Source organism: Penaeus vannamei, chromosome 3 (assembly GCF_042767895.1).
Source record: "Penaeus vannamei isolate JL-2024 chromosome 3, ASM4276789v1, whole genome shotgun sequence".
NCBI classification, from domain to species: Eukaryota; Metazoa; Arthropoda; class Malacostraca; order Decapoda; family Penaeidae; genus Penaeus; species Penaeus vannamei.
Window position 1 is genome coordinate 3,503,308 of NC_091551.1, and position 17,500 is coordinate 3,520,807.

Consider the following 17,500-nt stretch of genomic DNA (forward strand, 5'->3'; position numbering starts at 1 on the left):
AAATAGAAAGACAGACAAAAAGAAAGACACAGAAAGAAAGACCCCCCAAAGGAAAAATTAGGAAGAAAGCCAAACAGACAGAAGAAGGAAGATTAAGAGGAAAGCCAAACAGCCAGAAGAAGGAAGAAGGAAACAGGGAGATTAAGAAGAAAGCCAAACAGCCAGAAGGGAGAAGGAAGAAGAAGAAAGCCAAACAGCCAAAAGAAGGAAGAAGGAAGATCAAGAAGAAAGCCAAACAGCCAGAAGAAGGAAGATTAAGAAGAAAGCCAAACAGACAGAAGGGAGAAGGAATAAAAAGAAATCCAAACAGACAGAAGAAGGAAGACGGGAGAAGGAAGAAGGAAACAAAGCGAAAAAGCCAAAAGAAGGAAGCAGGAAGATTACGAAGAAAGCCAAACAGACAGAAGGGAGAAGGAAGAAAAAGAAATCCAAACAGCCAGAAGAAGGAAGATTAAGAAGAAAGCCAAACAGACAGAAGGAAGAAAAAGAAATCCAAACAGCCAGAAGAAGGAAGATTACGAAGAAAGCCAAACAGCCAAAAGAAGGAAGAAGACGAAATCCAAACAGACAAAAGAAGGAAGACGGGAGAAGGAGGAAGGAAACAAAGCGAAACAGCCAAAAGAAGGAAGCAGGAAGATTACGAAGAAAGCCAAACAGACAGAAGAAGGAAGAAGGAAGATTACGAAGAAAGCCAAACAGCCAAAAGAAGGAAGAAGACGAAATCCAAACAGACAGCAGAAGGAAGACGGGAGAAGGAAGAAGGAAACAAAGCGAAACAGCCAAAAGAAGGAAGCAGGAAGAAGAAGAAAGCCAAACAGCCAGAAGGAAGAAAAAGAAATCCAAACAGACAGCAGAAGGAAGACGGGAGAAGGAAGAAGGAAACAAAGCGAAACAGCCAAACAGCCAGAAGAAGGAAGATTAAGAAGAAAGCCAAACAGCCAGAAGAAGGAAGATTAAGAAGAAAGCCAAACAGCCAGAAGGAAGAAAAAGAAATCCAAACAGACAGAAGAAGGAAGACGGGAGAAGGAAGAAGACGAAAGCCAAACAAAAGAAGGAAGAAGGAAACAAAGCGAAACAGCCAAAAGAAGGAAGCAGGAAGATTACGAAGAAATCCAAACAGCCAGAAATCAGCAAAAGAAATCCAAACAGACAGAAGAAGGAAGACGGGAGAAGAAAGAAGACGAAAGCCAAACAGACAGAAGAAGGAAGACGGGAGAAGAAAGAAGAAGAAATCCAAACAGACAGAAGAAGGAAGAAGGAAGAAGGGAGAAGGAAGAAGGAAACAAAGCGAAGCTGCCAAAAGAAGGAAGCAGGAAGATTAAGAAGAAAGCCAAACAGCCAGAAGGGAGAAAAAGAAATCCAAACAGACAGCAGAAGGAAGACGGGAGAAGGAAGAAGGAAACAAAGCGAAACAGCCAAACAGCCAGAAGAAGGAAGATTAAGAAGAAAGCCAAACAGCCAGAAGAAGGAAGGAGGAAGAAGGGAGAAGGAAGAAGACGAAATCCAAACAGACAGAAGAAGGAAGAAGGGAGAAGGAAGAAGGAAACAAAGCGAAACGCGCAGGCCGGCCGGGCAGGTACGGCGACGGCGGCCCAACCTAGAGCGGCGAGGCGAACCGTGCATAATTCATCCTCGAATATCACTGTGTCAGGAGCTACTCCCCTCTTCCCCTCTTCCCGTTCCTCTTTCCCCGTTTCCTCTCCTCTTTTCGCCCTCTTTAGCTCTCTTTTTTTCTTTCCCTCTTCCCCATTTCCCCTCGTCTTTTCGCCCTCTTTAGCTCTCTGTTTTCTTTCCCTCTTTCCCTCTTCCCGTTCTTCTACCCCATTTCCCCTCCTCTTTTCGCCCACTTTAGCTCTATCTTTATTTTCCCTCTTCCCGTTCCTCTTCCCCATTTCCCCTCCTCTTTTCGCTCTCTTTAGCTCTCTCTTTTCTTTCCCTCTTTCCCTCTTCCCGTTCTTCTACCCCATTTCCGCTCCTCTTTTCGCCCTCTTTGGCTCTGTCTTTTCTTTCACTCTTTCGCTCTTCCCCATTTCCCGTCTCTTTTCGCCCTCTTTAGCTCTCTCTTTTCTTTCCCCTCCCCTCCCCATCTACCCTCTCTATGCCCTCCCCTATACCTCCTTTCCCCTCCTTTTCACTCCTCTATTCCCTCCCCCTCTACCTACCTATCCCCTCCCCCCACCTTCATTCCCCTCACTTTTTTATCCAGTCTACTCCATTTCAACCTTCACCCCCTCTACCCCCCACCCCCTTCTCTTCCGCATTCCTCCCCTCCTCTATTATCTCCCATTCTTCCATCCTCTATCCATTCTCCTTCCATCTCTCCTATCACCCCCTCCCCTTCTCCTCACCCTGCAAGAAGAAATGGAAAAGGATGAGGAAGAGGAAGAGAGATAGAGATAGATCGAGGGAGGGAGGGAGGGAAAGGGAGAGAGGGAGGGAAAGGGAGAGAGGGAGGGATAGGGAGAGAGATAGATCGATGGAGGGAGGGAGGGTAGGAGAGAGAGAGAGAGAGAGAGAGAGAGAGAGAGAGAGAGAGAGAGAGAGAGAGAGAGAGAGAGAGAGAGAGAGAGAGAGAGAGGCAGTGAGAGAGAGAGAGAGAGAGAGGAAGAGAGAGGGATAGAAAAAAAAATGAAAGAATAGGGTAAAGACCGAGGAACAGACACAAATAAAAAACTAAAAAAAAAAAAAAAAAAAAACTAAAAAATAAAAAAAATAAAAAAAAGACAAACAGACAAACACATAAACCGACTAACAAAAAAATAAAAAAATAATAAATAAATAATAATAATAATAATAATAATAAATGAATAAATAAAAAATAACGTAGCGCATGCCAACCACCACTCATACTTGACGCCCGCGACCTGTCCTGCCGCGAATATGATACAACAAACGAATAATTCGCAGCTATCGAATGACGTCATCAGCCCAAACCAACGGACAACACGACGCCCTCAGTCCGCATGCGTGTCAGGCAGCTGTGACTTGTGTGCGTATGTGTGTGCGTATGTGTGTGCGTATGTATGTGCGTATGTATGTGCGTATGTATGTGCGTGCGTATGTATGTGCGTGCGTATGTATGTGCCTATGTGTGCGCGTATGTTTGTGCGTATGTGTGTGCGTATGTGTGCACGTATGTTTGTGCGTATGTATGTGAGTATGTGTGCACGTATGTTTGTGCGTATGTGTGTGCGTATGTATGTGCGTATGTATGTGCGTATGTATGTGCGTATGTGTGTGCGTATGTATGTTCGTATGTATGTGCGTGTTTATCGGCCGGTTTGTTTAAAGCTGTGTGATGTACCGACCAACGAACATTCATTATACAGACATGCATGTACACAGAAATAAATGCATGTCTATCGGTCTAGACCTGAATATCTACCGCACAGACAGATAGATAATTGTATATCTAACAAATAGATAGATAGATACGCATTCATTTGTGTGTGTCTGCATGCCGGCCCTCGCCCATTTCTAACAGACTGGAAGGGAAGCACGCTCATCCATACGCACATGCAGGCATACGTACACAAATTATCCCATACGTGTAAGGCGCATTAAAATCCTCAGTGTGGACCTCGGTGCGTCTCCCCTCCTCCTCTCCCTCCCTCCACTTTCCCTCCTCTCCTCTCCCTCCACTTTCCCTCCTCTTCCCTCCCTCCATCCCCTCTTCCCTCCTTCCCTCTTCTCTTCCTTCCTCACTCTCCTCTTCTCTTTCTCCCTCTTCCCTTCCCTCCCTCCCCTTTCCCTCTTCTTCCCTCTTCTTCCCTCTCCCTTCCTCCCCTTTCCTCTCTCTCCCTCCCCCCTTTTCTTATTCCCTCCCTCCCTCCTTCTACCTTCCCTCCCTTCTCGCTCCCAAGTAAAAGCAAATAAGTAAATAAAAAAGAATAAATAAATAAATAAATAATAAATAATAAATAAATAAATAAGAAAGAATAAATAAATAAAAAAAGAATAAATAATAAATAAATAAATAAGAAAGAATAAATCAATAAATAAAAATCATTCTCATCAATCCCAACAGCTGTATTTTCGAATGCACAACTTATAAGCCAAAACGGTGCTTATCTTTCTAAATCTTGAAATATCATCATCGACCAATAGTTTCCCTTCCCTCAGCCCACCCCCACCCCTACCCCCCCTATAATTGTCCCCGACCAACGGCCACGCGCCCGCCCAACCCCCACCCCTCCGACCCCTCACAACCATGCTCTTCACCCCAACCTCTTCCCCACATGGAAAAAAAAAACATGAATCCCCCACCCACCATCACCCCTACCAACCCCTCCTTCAACGGACCCCCCAATAACCCCACCACAACCCCCAAACACAACAACAGCGTCTACGTAAGTCATCACCATATTACACGAACCGGAATCGATCAGGCCCCTATGTGAGGTTGGCGACCCCCCACCCACTCCCCCCCCATCCCCTCCATCCCCACTCCTCTTCCTCCTTCCTTGTTTTTCTCTTCCTCTTCCTCCTTCCTTGTTTTTCTCTTCCTCTTCCTCCTTCCTCGTTTTCTTTCTCCTCTTCCTCCTTTCTCCCTTCCCCTCCTCTTCCTCCTTCCTCCTATTTCTCCTCCTCTTCCTCCTTCCTCGTTTTCTTACTCTTCCTCCTTCCTCGTTTTCTTACTCCTCTTCCTCCTTCCTCGTTTTCCTACTCCCCTTCCTCTTTCCTCGTTTTCCTACTCCTCTTCCTCCTTACTAATTCTCTTATCATCCTTCCCTTCCTCTTGCTCTTTCTTCTTTCTCTTCCTTCTCCTCCTCCTCCCTCTTTACATCTTCCTCTTTCACCTCTTTCTCTTTTCTTTTTTCCACTTCCTACCCTCTTCTTTTTCCTCCTCGTTCCCCACCCTCTTTTCCTTCCTTCTCCTCCTCCTCCTCCTTCCCTAACTTTTCCTCTTCCTCCTCCTCCCCCTTCCCCCTCTTTTCCTCTTTTCCACTTATTCTTATTCTTCCTCCCCCTCTCCTGCGACTCCAACAACAACAACAAAAATAAACTAATAGATAAAAAAGGGGAAAAAATATAGCAACAACAACAACAAAAATTAACAGATAAAAAAGGGGGAAACATATAGCAACAACAACAACAACAAAAATCAATAGATAAAAAAGACAAAAAATGCATCTCCGGTCACAACTCCCAACAACAAGAATATCAAAAAGACAACGCCAGTCCACGATAACAACCTCCCCAAATCCACATCTACAGCACCACCAACTTCAATAACAATAACAACCTACGCTCCCAATAACAGCAATAACAGACCTAAACTTCCTTCCACAAAATAAAAAAACTAACATCATCATCAACATCCGCAACAGCAAGCTACCACAATCCACCATCTACAACCCACCAACCACAATAACTATAATAATAACAACCTGCATCACCATCCAACATAACAACAGAGCTAAATATCCTTCAAGTTCAACAACAACAATAACAACGACAACAACAATAACAACAGCAATGACAATAACAAAAACTACAATAATAACAACGACAACAACAACAAAAGCACTGACAACAACAATAACAAAAACTACAACGAAAACAACGACAGCAACAACAACAACAGCCCAACTCATTTGATACGCACACGACGACCGCTGCATCGAGTTGCCGCTATATATATACACCCCCCAACCCTCCGCCCCTCCGCCCCTCCCCCCGCCACACGGAGGCTGCAACAACACTGTCACCTCCCAACCCCCTCTCTACCCTACTCCTCTCCCTCCCAGAACCCCCCCACTTCCCTAATCACCCTCTCCCCAACCTAAAACACTCCCTGAATCCCCCCACCAATCCCCTCCCTCTCCCTGAAACATCCCCTACCAACCCCCTCCCCATCCCTGAAACCCCCTATCCAACCCTCCTCCTACTCTCTAACCCCTCTCCCTCTCCCTGAAACCCCCAATTCAACCCCCTCCCCCTCCCAGTTACCCCCTCCCATTCTCCTAACCTCTACCCCCCTCCTTCAACCCCCTCCCCCCTCCCAGTTACCCCTCTCCCTTTCTCCTAACCCCTAACCCCCCTAATCAACCCTCAACCCCCCCACCCCCACCAATCTACCCCTGGCTTCTGATCAGAGGACATCGGGGTTTCCTCCTTATACCGGCAAGGAAGGGGGAAGGGAGAGGGAAGTGAAAGAGGAAAGAGGGAGAGAGCGAATGATAGGGAATAAGAGGGAGAAGAGTAAAAAGAGAGGGAGTAAGAGATAGATCGGGAATAAGAGGGAGAAGAGAGAGATAGAGGAGATAGGGAGGGAGGGAGGGAGGGAGGGAGGGAGAGAGGGATAGAGGGAGAGAAGGATAGAGGGAGAGAGGGAGAGAGAGGGAGAGGGATAGAGAGGGAGAGAGAGAGAGAGAGAGGAGAGAGAGGGAGAGGATGAGAGAGAGAGAGAGAGAGAGAGAGAGAGGGAGAGGATGAGAGAGAGAGAGAGAGAGAGAGAGAGAGAGAGAGAGAGAGAGAGAGAGAGAGAGAGAGAGAGAGATAAAGAGACAGATAGATGGAGAGAGAGAGAGAGAGAGAGAGAGAGAGAGAGACAGACAGAGACAGAGAGACAGACATAAAACATGAACACAGACAGACGAGAGAACGAGAGGGAGAAAGACAACGGCGAAAAAAAAAAAAAAAAAAAAAAACAGCGTGACTCTGAATGAGAAGCCACGACCGACCAGAGGATGTGACGAAAACGACAAAGCAACTCAGCGATAATAGAGGGGATACAAGAACCAACGAACGAGTCATGGAGTCCTGGGAGGGGTCAGCGGGTACGCAGGGAGGAAAGGGAGTGAGGGAAGAAGGGAGAAAGAGAGGGAAGGACAGGAGGGAGGGAGAGAAGGGGAAAGGCAGGGGGCAAAGGAGAGAAGAAAGGAGGGAGAGGGGAGAGAGAGGGAAGGAGGGGAGGGAAGGGAATGAGGGAGGGAGGGAAGGGAGAGAGGGAGGGAGAGGAGGAGAGGGAGGGAGAGAGGAGGGAGAGAGAGGGAGAGGGAGAGAGGGAGAGGGAGAGAGAGAGAGAGAGAGAGAGAGAGAGAGAGAGAGAGAGAGAGAGAGAGAGAGAGAGAGAGAGAGAGAGAGAGAGAGAGAGAGAGAGAGATAAAGAGGGAAAGAGAGAAAGAGAAAAAGCGAGAGAGGAGAGAAAGAGAGAGAGAGAGAAAGAGAGAGAGAAAAGAAGAGAGAAAGAGACAGAGAAAGAAAAAAGAAAAAAAAAGAAAGACAAAGAAAGAAAGAAAGAAAAGAAAGAAAGAAAAAACGAAAAAAAAAGAAAGAAAGAAAGAGAAAGAAAGAAAGAGTCCCTAACCTAACCTATCCCCGGCGCGCTGTCGTGCAGGCCTATGTCCAGCTAATACCATTATTCACGCGGACCACTTACTCCGGCCATCGATTTTTCGGTGACGTTCGCCCTGGGACCGCGGTCGGGTCAACTGGGAGGTGGGGGTGGGGGTGCTACCGGAGATTGGGAGGGAAGGAGGGAGGTGGGATAAGGGGAGGTTGGGAGCGGAAGGAGGGAGTGCGGATGGGAGGTTGGGAGGGAAGGAGGGAGGCAGCGGATGGGAGGTGGGAGGTGGAGGGGATGAGGAGGAAGGAGGGAGTGGGGGAAAGAAGGAGGAGTGGTGATGGGAGGTTGGGAGGTGGGTGAGAGGGGATGGGATGTTGGGGTGGGAGGTTGGGAGGGAAGGAGGGAGGTGGGGATGGGATTTGGGAAGGAAGGAGGGTGGAGGGATGAGGGGAGGTTGGGAGGGAAGGAGGAGGTGGGTGAGAGGGGAAGGAGGGAGGTGGGTGAGAGGGGGAGGGAGGGAAGGAGGGAGTGGGGATGGGAGGTTGGGAAGGAAGAGGGGGAGTGGGGATGGGAGGTTGGGAGGGAAGGAGGGAGGGAAGGAGGGAGGGGGGATAAGGGGAGGTGGGGGGCGGGAGGAGGGAGTGCGGATGGGAGGTGGGGAGGGAAGGAGGGAGGTTGGGGAAGGAAAGAGGGAGTGGGGATGGGAGGTTGGGAGGAAGGGAAGTGGGTGAAGGGGGGAAGGAGGGAGCTTGGAGGTGGGTGAAGGGTGATGGGAGGATGGGAGGTGGGTGAGGTTGGCGGTATAGTGGGGGGGGGGGATAAATTTTAGGATAGTCGGTGGTGTGGTGGGGAGCAGGGAGGAGTTAAGGGTTAGCAGAGGAGTGGGAGGTGGGGTTGGCACCGGATATGGGAGGGGGGTGAGGTTGGCACCGGATGGGGGCGGGGAGTGAGGTTGGCGCCGGAAGGAGGTGTTGGGGTTGGCAGTATAGCCGGGATGTGGAGTAAGGGGAGGTGGGGGTGAGAAGGGGGAGCAGGGGATGGGGTAAAGGGAAAGGGTAAGATATGGGAAGATGGGGTGACGAGTGAAGGGCAAGAAGGGTCAGTTAAGAGGTTAGTGGGAGAGGGGGAGGGAGGGGGAGCGGACGGCAGATAGAGATGGATAGGAGAGGGAGAGAGAGGAGAGAGAGAGGAGATAGATGGATGGATGAAGATGAACAGGAGACGAGCGAAGAGGAGAGGAGGGGAGAGAACAGGGTGGGGAAAGGGGAAGGAGGGAGGGAGAGAATAGGGGGAGGGGAAGAATTCAGCCCATACATACTGTATTGATGATCGACCAGATGGCGCCATTATTACCTATGAATCACAAGCGCGCATCTTGATATAAAACCTCTCCCCAATATAAAGGTTATCCCCAACCCTCCAAAAAAAAAAAAAAAAAACAAGAAGGAAAGAAAGAAATAATAATAATAGAAAGAAGGGAGGGAGGGAGGGGGAAGAGGGAAGATGTGAGGGAGGGAAGAAGGGAAGGGGAGGGAGAGGAAGAGGGAGGGGGAAGAAGATAAGAAGGGAAGGAGGGAGGGGGAGAGACAGGGAGAGGGAAAGAGAGAGAGAGAGAGAGGGAATACAGGGGAGGGAGGGGGGAAAGACGGGTTTAAATGCCACATATTAAATAGGCAAAGGCGGGAGGGAGAGGGAGGGAGGGGAGGGATGGGAGGGATAGACGGGTTTATATTACATTCTAGGGGAGGGAAGGGAGGGAAGGAATAAAAAAGGAAGAGAGAGAGAGAGAGAGAGAGAGAGAGAAAGAGAGAGAGATAGAGAGAGAGAGAGAGAGAGAGAGAGAGAGAGAGAGAGAGAGAGAGAAAGAGCGAGAGACAGAGAGAAAGAGCGAGAGCCAGCGAGAAAGAGCGAGAGCCAGCGAGATAGAGAGAGAAAGAGCGAGAGCCAGCGAGAAAGAGCGAGAAAGAGCCAGAGCGAGAACGAGAGAGAAAGAGCGAGATAGAGAGAGAAAGAAATAGAAATAGAAACAGAAATAGAAATAGAAAATAAAAAGAGAAAGAGAGCGAGCGAAAGGGAAGGGGAGGGAGGGAGGGGGAGGGGGGAGAGACGGGTTTAAATGCCACACATCAAACAGGCAGAGGCGCCTAAACTTCAAGGACAAACCAGCGACTAAGCACACATACACTGACTTAAAAAAAAACTGAAAACTCCAAAACGGAATAAGAGAAGAAGGAGAAGGAAGGGGAGAAGGAGGGATGGAAGGAGGGAGGAGTAGGAGGAGGAGGAGGAATGGAAGGAGGAGGAGGAGGAATGGGAGGAGGAGAAGGGAGGAGGAGGAATGGAAGGAGGAGGAGGAGGCGGTGGTTGTAGAAAAGTAGGAAGAAGAGGAGGAGGAAGGAAGGGGAAGAAGCAGAGGAGAAGGAAGGGGAAGAGGAGGAGTAGAAGGGGAAGGTGTAGGAAGAGGGAGGAGGAGGAGGGGGAGAAGGGGGAGGACAAGGAGGAAGAGGATGATGAAGAGGAGGATGAAGAGGGAGGGAGAATGGGAGGAGGGGAAGGAGGAAGGGGAAGAGGAGGAGAATGAAGAGTAAGAGGATGAGGATCAGGATGAAGAGGAGGAGAGGTAAGAGAAAGAGAAGAAGGAAGAGAAGGAGGAGAAGGAAGAGAGGAGGCATAACACGTACTGAGATGATTGTGAGTGACGGTGACAACCAGTGACCATGACAGTGGCCCTCTCTTCCCTGTATGTGGAAGAGAGGGAAGAAGGCAGGGAAGGGAGGAGGAAGAGAGAGGGGAGAAGAGAACATGGAAGGAGGGAGGGGTAGGTGAGTAGAGAGAAAGAGAGATAGAGATAGAGAGATAGATAGATAGATAGATAGATAGATAGATAGATAGAGAGAGAGAGAGAGAGAGAGAGAGAGAGAGAGAGAGAGAGAGAGAGAGAGAGAGAGAGAGAGAGAGAGAGAGAGAGAGAGAGAGAGAGAGAGAGAGAAAAGAAAACAAGAAAGAAAGAATAGAAGAGAGCCGCCTCCTTCGTCCGCCCGCGTACTCCATTGTGGCGGGCGGCGAGGAGGCGCTCCAATTGCACCCGCGCCCACGCCCACGGGTCCGGCACCAATTCATTACTCATGGGCGAAGGCGAGGACCTTCCCTCCACCCCCTCCCCCTCCCCTCTTTCCCTACCCCTGGCCTCCTCCCCTTCTCTCCTCCCTTTCCTTTCTCTTCCCTCCCCCCTCCTTTCCTTTTCCATTCTCTTCTCTTTCTCTCCGCTCCTCTCCCTTTCCTTTTCTTCTCCTCATTCCGAACCCCTCTCTCTCCATCTTTCTTTCCCCGTCTTCATCTCCCTCCGTCTCCTTCCCTCCTCCCCTCTCCTCCCATCTCCCCCGTCTCCCCTCCCCTCCCCTTCCTCCTTCCTACCCGCCTCTCCTCATCTTCCCTCCCTCTCCCCAACCCCTCCCTTCTCTCCTCCTCCCCCCATCTCCCCTTTCCCCCTTCTTCCCCTCCCCCTCTCCCCCTTCTCCCTCCCCCTCTCCCTTCCTTCCTCCTCTCTCCTCCCTTCTCCCCTCCCTCTCCTTCTCCTCCTCCCCTCTTCCTCCTCCTCCTCCTCCTCCCTCCCCCTCCCCGCTCCCTCCCTCCCTCCTCCCCCTCTCTCCCTGCCCTCCCCTCCCTCCTGCACACGCCCATGCCGCCCACGCCCACGCTGCCATTAACCGCGGCAACGACGACGGGAAGACACGTACATAAACACGGTACGTACATACATTCATTCATTCATACATACATACACACATACATATTTACGTAAGTACATACATACATACATACATACATACACACACACACACACACACACAGACACACACACACAAAACAAATACACAGAAGTACACACATACATACACACACAGACATATTTACGTAAGTACATCATTACACATACACACACACAAAACAAATACACACAAGTACATACACACACACACACACACACACACACACACACACACACACACATACACGCACACACACACGCCCATTTTTCACAGGGTTTAAGAATGCATGCGTGGGGGGATAGGGTATGGGTGGGGATGGGGCACGGGCTATGGTATGGGGGGGGGGGGAGGTCTGCTGAAGCTTAACAGATGTTAAGAACTGGAGTGCCGCTCTAGGAAGGGGGGGAGAGGGGGGAGGGGGAAGAGGGGGAAGGGAGGAAGGAATAAGAGGGTAGAAAAGGGAGAGTGAGAGAAGAGAATGAGAAGGAGGAAGAAGAGGAGAGGAAGAGGAGGAGAGGGTGAAGGAAAGACAGAAAGAGGAAGACGGAGGAAGGACGAGGACGGAGGAAGAGAAAAGCCGAAGGAAACGAGGAAGACGAGCGAAGGAGAGAAGAGAAAAGGTGGAAAAGGAGCACAGACGAAGGAGGGAGGAGAGGGGGAGCAGAAGTAGCGGAGGATAATGAAAGAAGAGAGGGAGGAGGAGGGAGAGGAGGGATGAAGATGGCGGAAGAGAACGAAGGTGGAAAATAAGGAACGGGAATGATGGAGGCAAGGCGACGAAAGAGAGAGAGAGGAAAGGAAAGACGGAGAAGGAGCAAAGTCGAAGAATGGAGAAGAGATAGCGGAGGATAATGATAATGAAACTGAGGAAGGAGATGGGGATGGAGAAGGGAGAAAGACGAAAAGATCGGGAATGACGGACGAAAGAAGACGAACAAGGGAGAGAGGAAAGGAAAGACAGAAAAAGAGCAAAGACGAAGGAGAAGAGGGAGGAAAAGGGAAGAGGAGTCGTAGCGAAGAATAATGGAAAAAGCACACAACAAATACGACATCATCATCATCACCATCACCATCATTATTACCATCATCATCATCATCAACAACTACAACATCATCATCATTATTACCATCATCATCATCATCATCACCACCACCACCACCACCACCACCACCATCATCATCATCAACAACAACAAGAACAACGGCAACAGCAGCAGCATCAACAACACCAACAGTATCAACAACAACGACAACAACAACAACAACAACAACAACAACACCAACAACATCATCATCAACAACAACAACAACGGCGCAGTGAAGGCAGGCAAGAGGGGCCCCGCAGTGCTGGTTCTAAAAGCTCACATTTAGGGAAAGAAAGGTTGTTGTGGGGAGACGGAGGGAAGAAGGAGGGAGAAGGAGAGGGAAGGAAGAAAAGAGATATAGGGGAAGGAGGAAAAGGAGGAAGAGAGGGAAGGAAGGGGAAGGGAAAGGAAGAAAAGAGATATAGGGGGAAGGAGGAGAGAAAGGAGGAAAAGGGAAGTGGGAAGGGAAGGGGGGAAAGGAGGAAAAGGGAGGAAAAGAAGGGGGAAAGGAGGAAAAGGGAGGAAGGTAAGGTGGGAGGGAGAGAGAGAAAAAAACGAGGAAAAAGAGAAGGCAAACAATAGAACAAACAAGGAAGGAACAAAGAAAAAGAACGACTGAGCGAGAACGACAAACAAAGAAAGAGAAACATGGAAAGCAAACAAACAAGCAAAAAGAAAGGAAGGCAGAAAGAAAGAAAGAAAGAAAAAAGAAAGAAAGAAAGCAAGAAAGAAAAAGAAAAAAAAAAGACCCTCAGGCGACAGCGCCACACACACACGCACACACACACACCTCGCCCTCGACACACGCAACGGCACCGAGCGCCACCTGGAGGACCACTCGACGGCTGCCGTAATTAAAACCATTCACCTGCTCGCCCGATCCTCATGGGGGAGGGGGAGGGGGAGGGGAAGGGGAAGAGAGGGGAGGGGAAGTGGGAAAGGGAAGGAGAGGGGATGGGAGAGAAGGGAAGGGGAGAGAGGGGGAGAGAGGGGAGGGAGAGGGAAGGGGAAGGGGGAGAGGGGGAGGGGGAGGGGGAGGGGAGAGGGAAGGGAGGGGTAGGTGAGGGCGGAGGAATAGGGAATAAGGGAAGGGGGAAGGAATAGGGGAATAGGGAGAGAAAGAGAAAGAGAAGAGTACGGGATGGCGGGAGAGAGGAAGGAGTAAGGGGGAAGGGGAATAAGGGAGAGGGGAAGGAGTAAGGGAACGAGGAAGAGAAGAACAAAGAAGGAAAAGAGAATCCGAAGAGGCGAAGAAAAAAAACGAAAAAAGAGAGCAAGAAAAACAACAAGAATAAGAGAGGGAGAAGAAGTAAAGGCAGACGATGACGGAGATGGGGAAGGGGGAAGGGAGAGGAGGGAGGAAGGGGAAGGGGGGGGGGAGGAGATTGCAAAGTGCCGCCCCTTATCAGCAGCTTCACCTGTCACCTGCCGCGCCTGTTGCCCGCGCCTCGCCTACTACACGGAGAAATGTGATATTGACTGTATATATATGAAGTGTTTGGATGTATCTCATATTCATATTCATATTCGTGTGTGTGTGTGTGTGTGTGTGTGTGTGTGTGTGTGTGTGTGTGTGTGTGTGTGTGTGTGTGTGTGTGTGTGTGTGTGTGTGTGTGCGCGCGCGCGCGCGCGTGTGAGTGTATGCAAGTATATGTTTGGATGTATGTGTATGTATATATGTGCAAGTATGCATGCATGTATGCATGTGTATAATTGTGTTTGCATATATGTGTATATATGTATGTGTTTATGTATGCATGTATGTGTTTGGATGTATGTGTATGCATGTATGTGTATGTATGAGTATGTATATATGTGTAAGTATGTATGTGTATGGTTGTGTATGTGCATGTATACGTTTATAAATGTATATGTATATATACATATATATATGCATATGTTTATGTATTTAGATGCATGTATGTATATGTATATATATATATATATATATATATATATATATATATATATATATATATATATATATATATATATATATATATTATATTATATATAATATATAATATATAATATATAATATATAATATATAATATATAATATATAATATATAATATATAATATATATATAATATATATATAATATATAATATATAATATATAATATATAATATATAATATATATATAATATATAATATATATAATATATATAATATATAATATATAATATATAATATATAATATATATATATATAATATATATATAATATATATATAATATATATATATACATATATATACATATATATACATATATATACATATATATACATAAACATAAACATAAATATAAATATAACTAGACTCCCCCCACTTGAAGACGTGTCACTGGCGGCGCCCGAGGCCAGCGCCGCCCTGACCCGCGGCGCATGACCGGGCCTCCCAGCAGCAGATCCCGAGGCTGCAAGGGCCGCCCAGGGCCCTCTGAGACGCCGCCCGAGGGAGGCGTACGGGCGGGATGGAGGGAAAGGGGGGGAAGGGGAGGGGAAAGGGGAAGGGGAAATGAAGGGGAAGGGGAAGGGGAAGGAAGGGGGAAGGGGATAGGGGGAGGAAGGGGAGGGGCTAGGGAAGGGGGAAGGAAGGGAAGGGGATAGGGAGGGGCTAGGGGAAAGGGTTAGAAGGGATGTGGGGAAGGGGAAGGGGAATGGGGTAACCTAGGGAAGGAAGGGGAGGGGGAAGGGGGAAGAAAACGTGGGGGGAGGAAGAAGAAGGCAGGGGGAAGGAAGGGGAAGGGGAAGGAAGTGTGGGGAGAAAGGGGAACGAAGGGGGAGAGAAACGGTAGTCAAGATGAGGGCGGTGGGGAAAGGAGGCAGGAGGGGTGGGGGATGGGGGGGGGAAAGGTGGAGGAAGAGGGGGAGGGAAGGGAGTCGGGGTGGGGGAGCGGCGGGGAAGGGGAAATGGAGGGGGGAGAAGGAGTGGGAGGAGGGGGAGTACTTCAGCACTGAGAACTTGGGATAAAGATAGATGCGGATGTATATGGATTGGCGTCAAGAAGGATAGCGATAGAGAGAATGAGAGAATGATATAAATAGGAAAGGACGGGGGGGAAGAGAGGGAGTGGGAGATAGACAAGGAGGGAGGGAAGAGAGAGAGAGTGGGAGATAGACAAGAAGGGAGAGGAAGAGAAGGAACCGGAGAGAGAGAGAGAGTGGGAGATAGACAAGGAGGGAGAGGAAGAGAAGGAACCGGAGAGAGAGGGAGAGAGGAGAGGGAAAGAGAGATACAATTCACAAACACGAGACAGAACGAATGAATAAGAAACTCGAAAAAAACAGAAAAACAAACTCAACACGAAAGCAAACACCAAACCACACATACACATACCCACACCACACATACACACATACATACATACATACATACATACACAAAATCCCAAAATCCTCCTCCCCCCCCAAAAAAAAAAAAAAAAAAAAAAAAAGTCAATAAACTCCGCCCTTAAACAAGACAGTGTAAACACGACCCCCATTCCGCGACCTCCAATAACAGGTCCCACATCCGCGCTGAGCCAACACTGATGAATTACGCAACGCTATTCCGACGGCCAAACACACACGCACACACATACACACACGAAAGCACACACACGCACACGCACACAAGCACGTACGCGACACAAGCTCTTACACAAACTCACACTCACACACACACACACACACAAACACACGCACACGCACACAAGCACGTACGCGACACACACACACACACACACACACACACACACACACACACACACACACACACACACACACACACACACACACACACACACACACACACACACACACACACACACACACCTCCCTCCCTCCTCGCCCGTGAAAAAAAATCTACGGACCCGAAACCCACATTTTCAGTAACTACGAACGACCTCACATCACTCGATACACTGGAAGATCCACCCACAACATGCGTTTAATATAACGAGTAAAAATCACCGTAATTACAGACCATTGTTATATAAAATGGCAAAAACATAGAAGTTTTTGCATGACGTATGAATTCCCTGCGACAAACGTAGTAAAAGTACGAACGAGAATGAATACCTAGGATAATAGAAAGGGGAAAGAAACAGGAGATGCATTTAACAGGATAAAAAACAGGAGATGCATTTAACATCTATAGATCAGAGTAATCACAGGAGACTGTACTATGTCGAGAGTATGTAAAATCAATTACAGTAATCACACACACACAAACTCACACACAGATGGAGATAGATAGATAGACAGATATAGATAGATAGATAGATAGATAGGTAGATAGATAGATAGAGAGACAGTGAGAAAAGGAAAAGAAAAGAAAAGAAAAAAATAGTGGCCGAGAGATATCGAGCGCGAGTGACGAACGCAATTTTCCCACGCATCACCCTCCCCCCCCCCCCGCCTCCCCCTTAAAAAAAAGAAAAGAAATAAAAATTCAAAAAAATAAAAGAAATCCACCATCTCTCGCGCCCCTGGGAACCCAAATGACACGCGGAGAGGTTGATGATTCACGAGGAAATTGCATTCTTCAGTCTCTGACACTGGACTCCCCCCCCCCCCTCCCTCCTTTAAGAAGAAGAAGAAGAAGAAGAAGGAGAAGAAGAAATCGCTCTTAAAAACAATGCCCACTTCTACAACCACAACAATACAGAAGAAATAGAAAAAAAACGAAGAAAAGAAGAAGAAAATAATAATAATATATATATATATATATATATATATATATATATATATATATATATATATATATATATATATATATATACACATACATACATATATATCACTGCTGTTGCTACTACTATTATCATTACTACAGCTACTGCTACTACAACCAATCCCCCCTTCTTTATAAGTCACTTTACACTACAACCACACTTACAAACGGCCCCCACGTAACAGGAGGCGCGAATCCAACCCACTTTCCCTTCTCTCCGCGCGCCAAACTCACCTGGAAGAGAAAGAAGAAAATAAATAAATAAATAAAAAAAGTTGAGAAATACGTCTCAAACTTGGCTCATCTTTATTGTACTGGAGGGGTGGGGGGATTGGGTGGGGTGGGGGGATTGGGTGGGAGGAGGGGTGAAGAGGTGGTGGGGGGAGGGTAGGAGGAAGGAAGTGAAGGTAGGGAGGGAGGGAAAGGTAGGGAGGGAGCGGAAGGGGGAGGGAGGGGAAGGGGGGGGGCAAGGGAGGGAGGTAAAGAGAGGGAGAGTGAGGGTAAGGAGGAAGAGGCAGGGAGGGGGTAGAGCTAGGAGGGAGGGAGGGTCGGGGGGGGGGGAGAGAAGTTAGGAGGAAGACAGAGAAGGATAGAGAGAGAGAGAGAGAGAGAGAGAGAGAGAGAGAGAGAGAG

General features: G+C 48.1%; 1 protein-coding gene across 4 annotated transcripts in view; it reads right to left on the minus strand.

The window, feature by feature from the left end:
* The window catches only part of LOC113812939 (apoptosis-resistant E3 ubiquitin protein ligase 1), a 186,965-nt gene that overhangs the window by 41,869 nt on the left and 127,596 nt on the right, over window positions 1-17,500 (minus strand). For 2 of the 4 annotated variants that reach the window (XM_070140199.1, XM_070140214.1), the window contains one exon: window positions 17,033-17,101. The exons of the other annotated variants lie outside the window; for them this stretch is intronic. In XM_070140199.1, coding sequence (XP_069996300.1) covers window positions 17,033-17,101 — 69 coding nt within the window. The remainder of the gene's footprint in view (window positions 1-17,032; window positions 17,102-17,500) is intronic. 4 annotated transcript variants of the gene reach the window in all.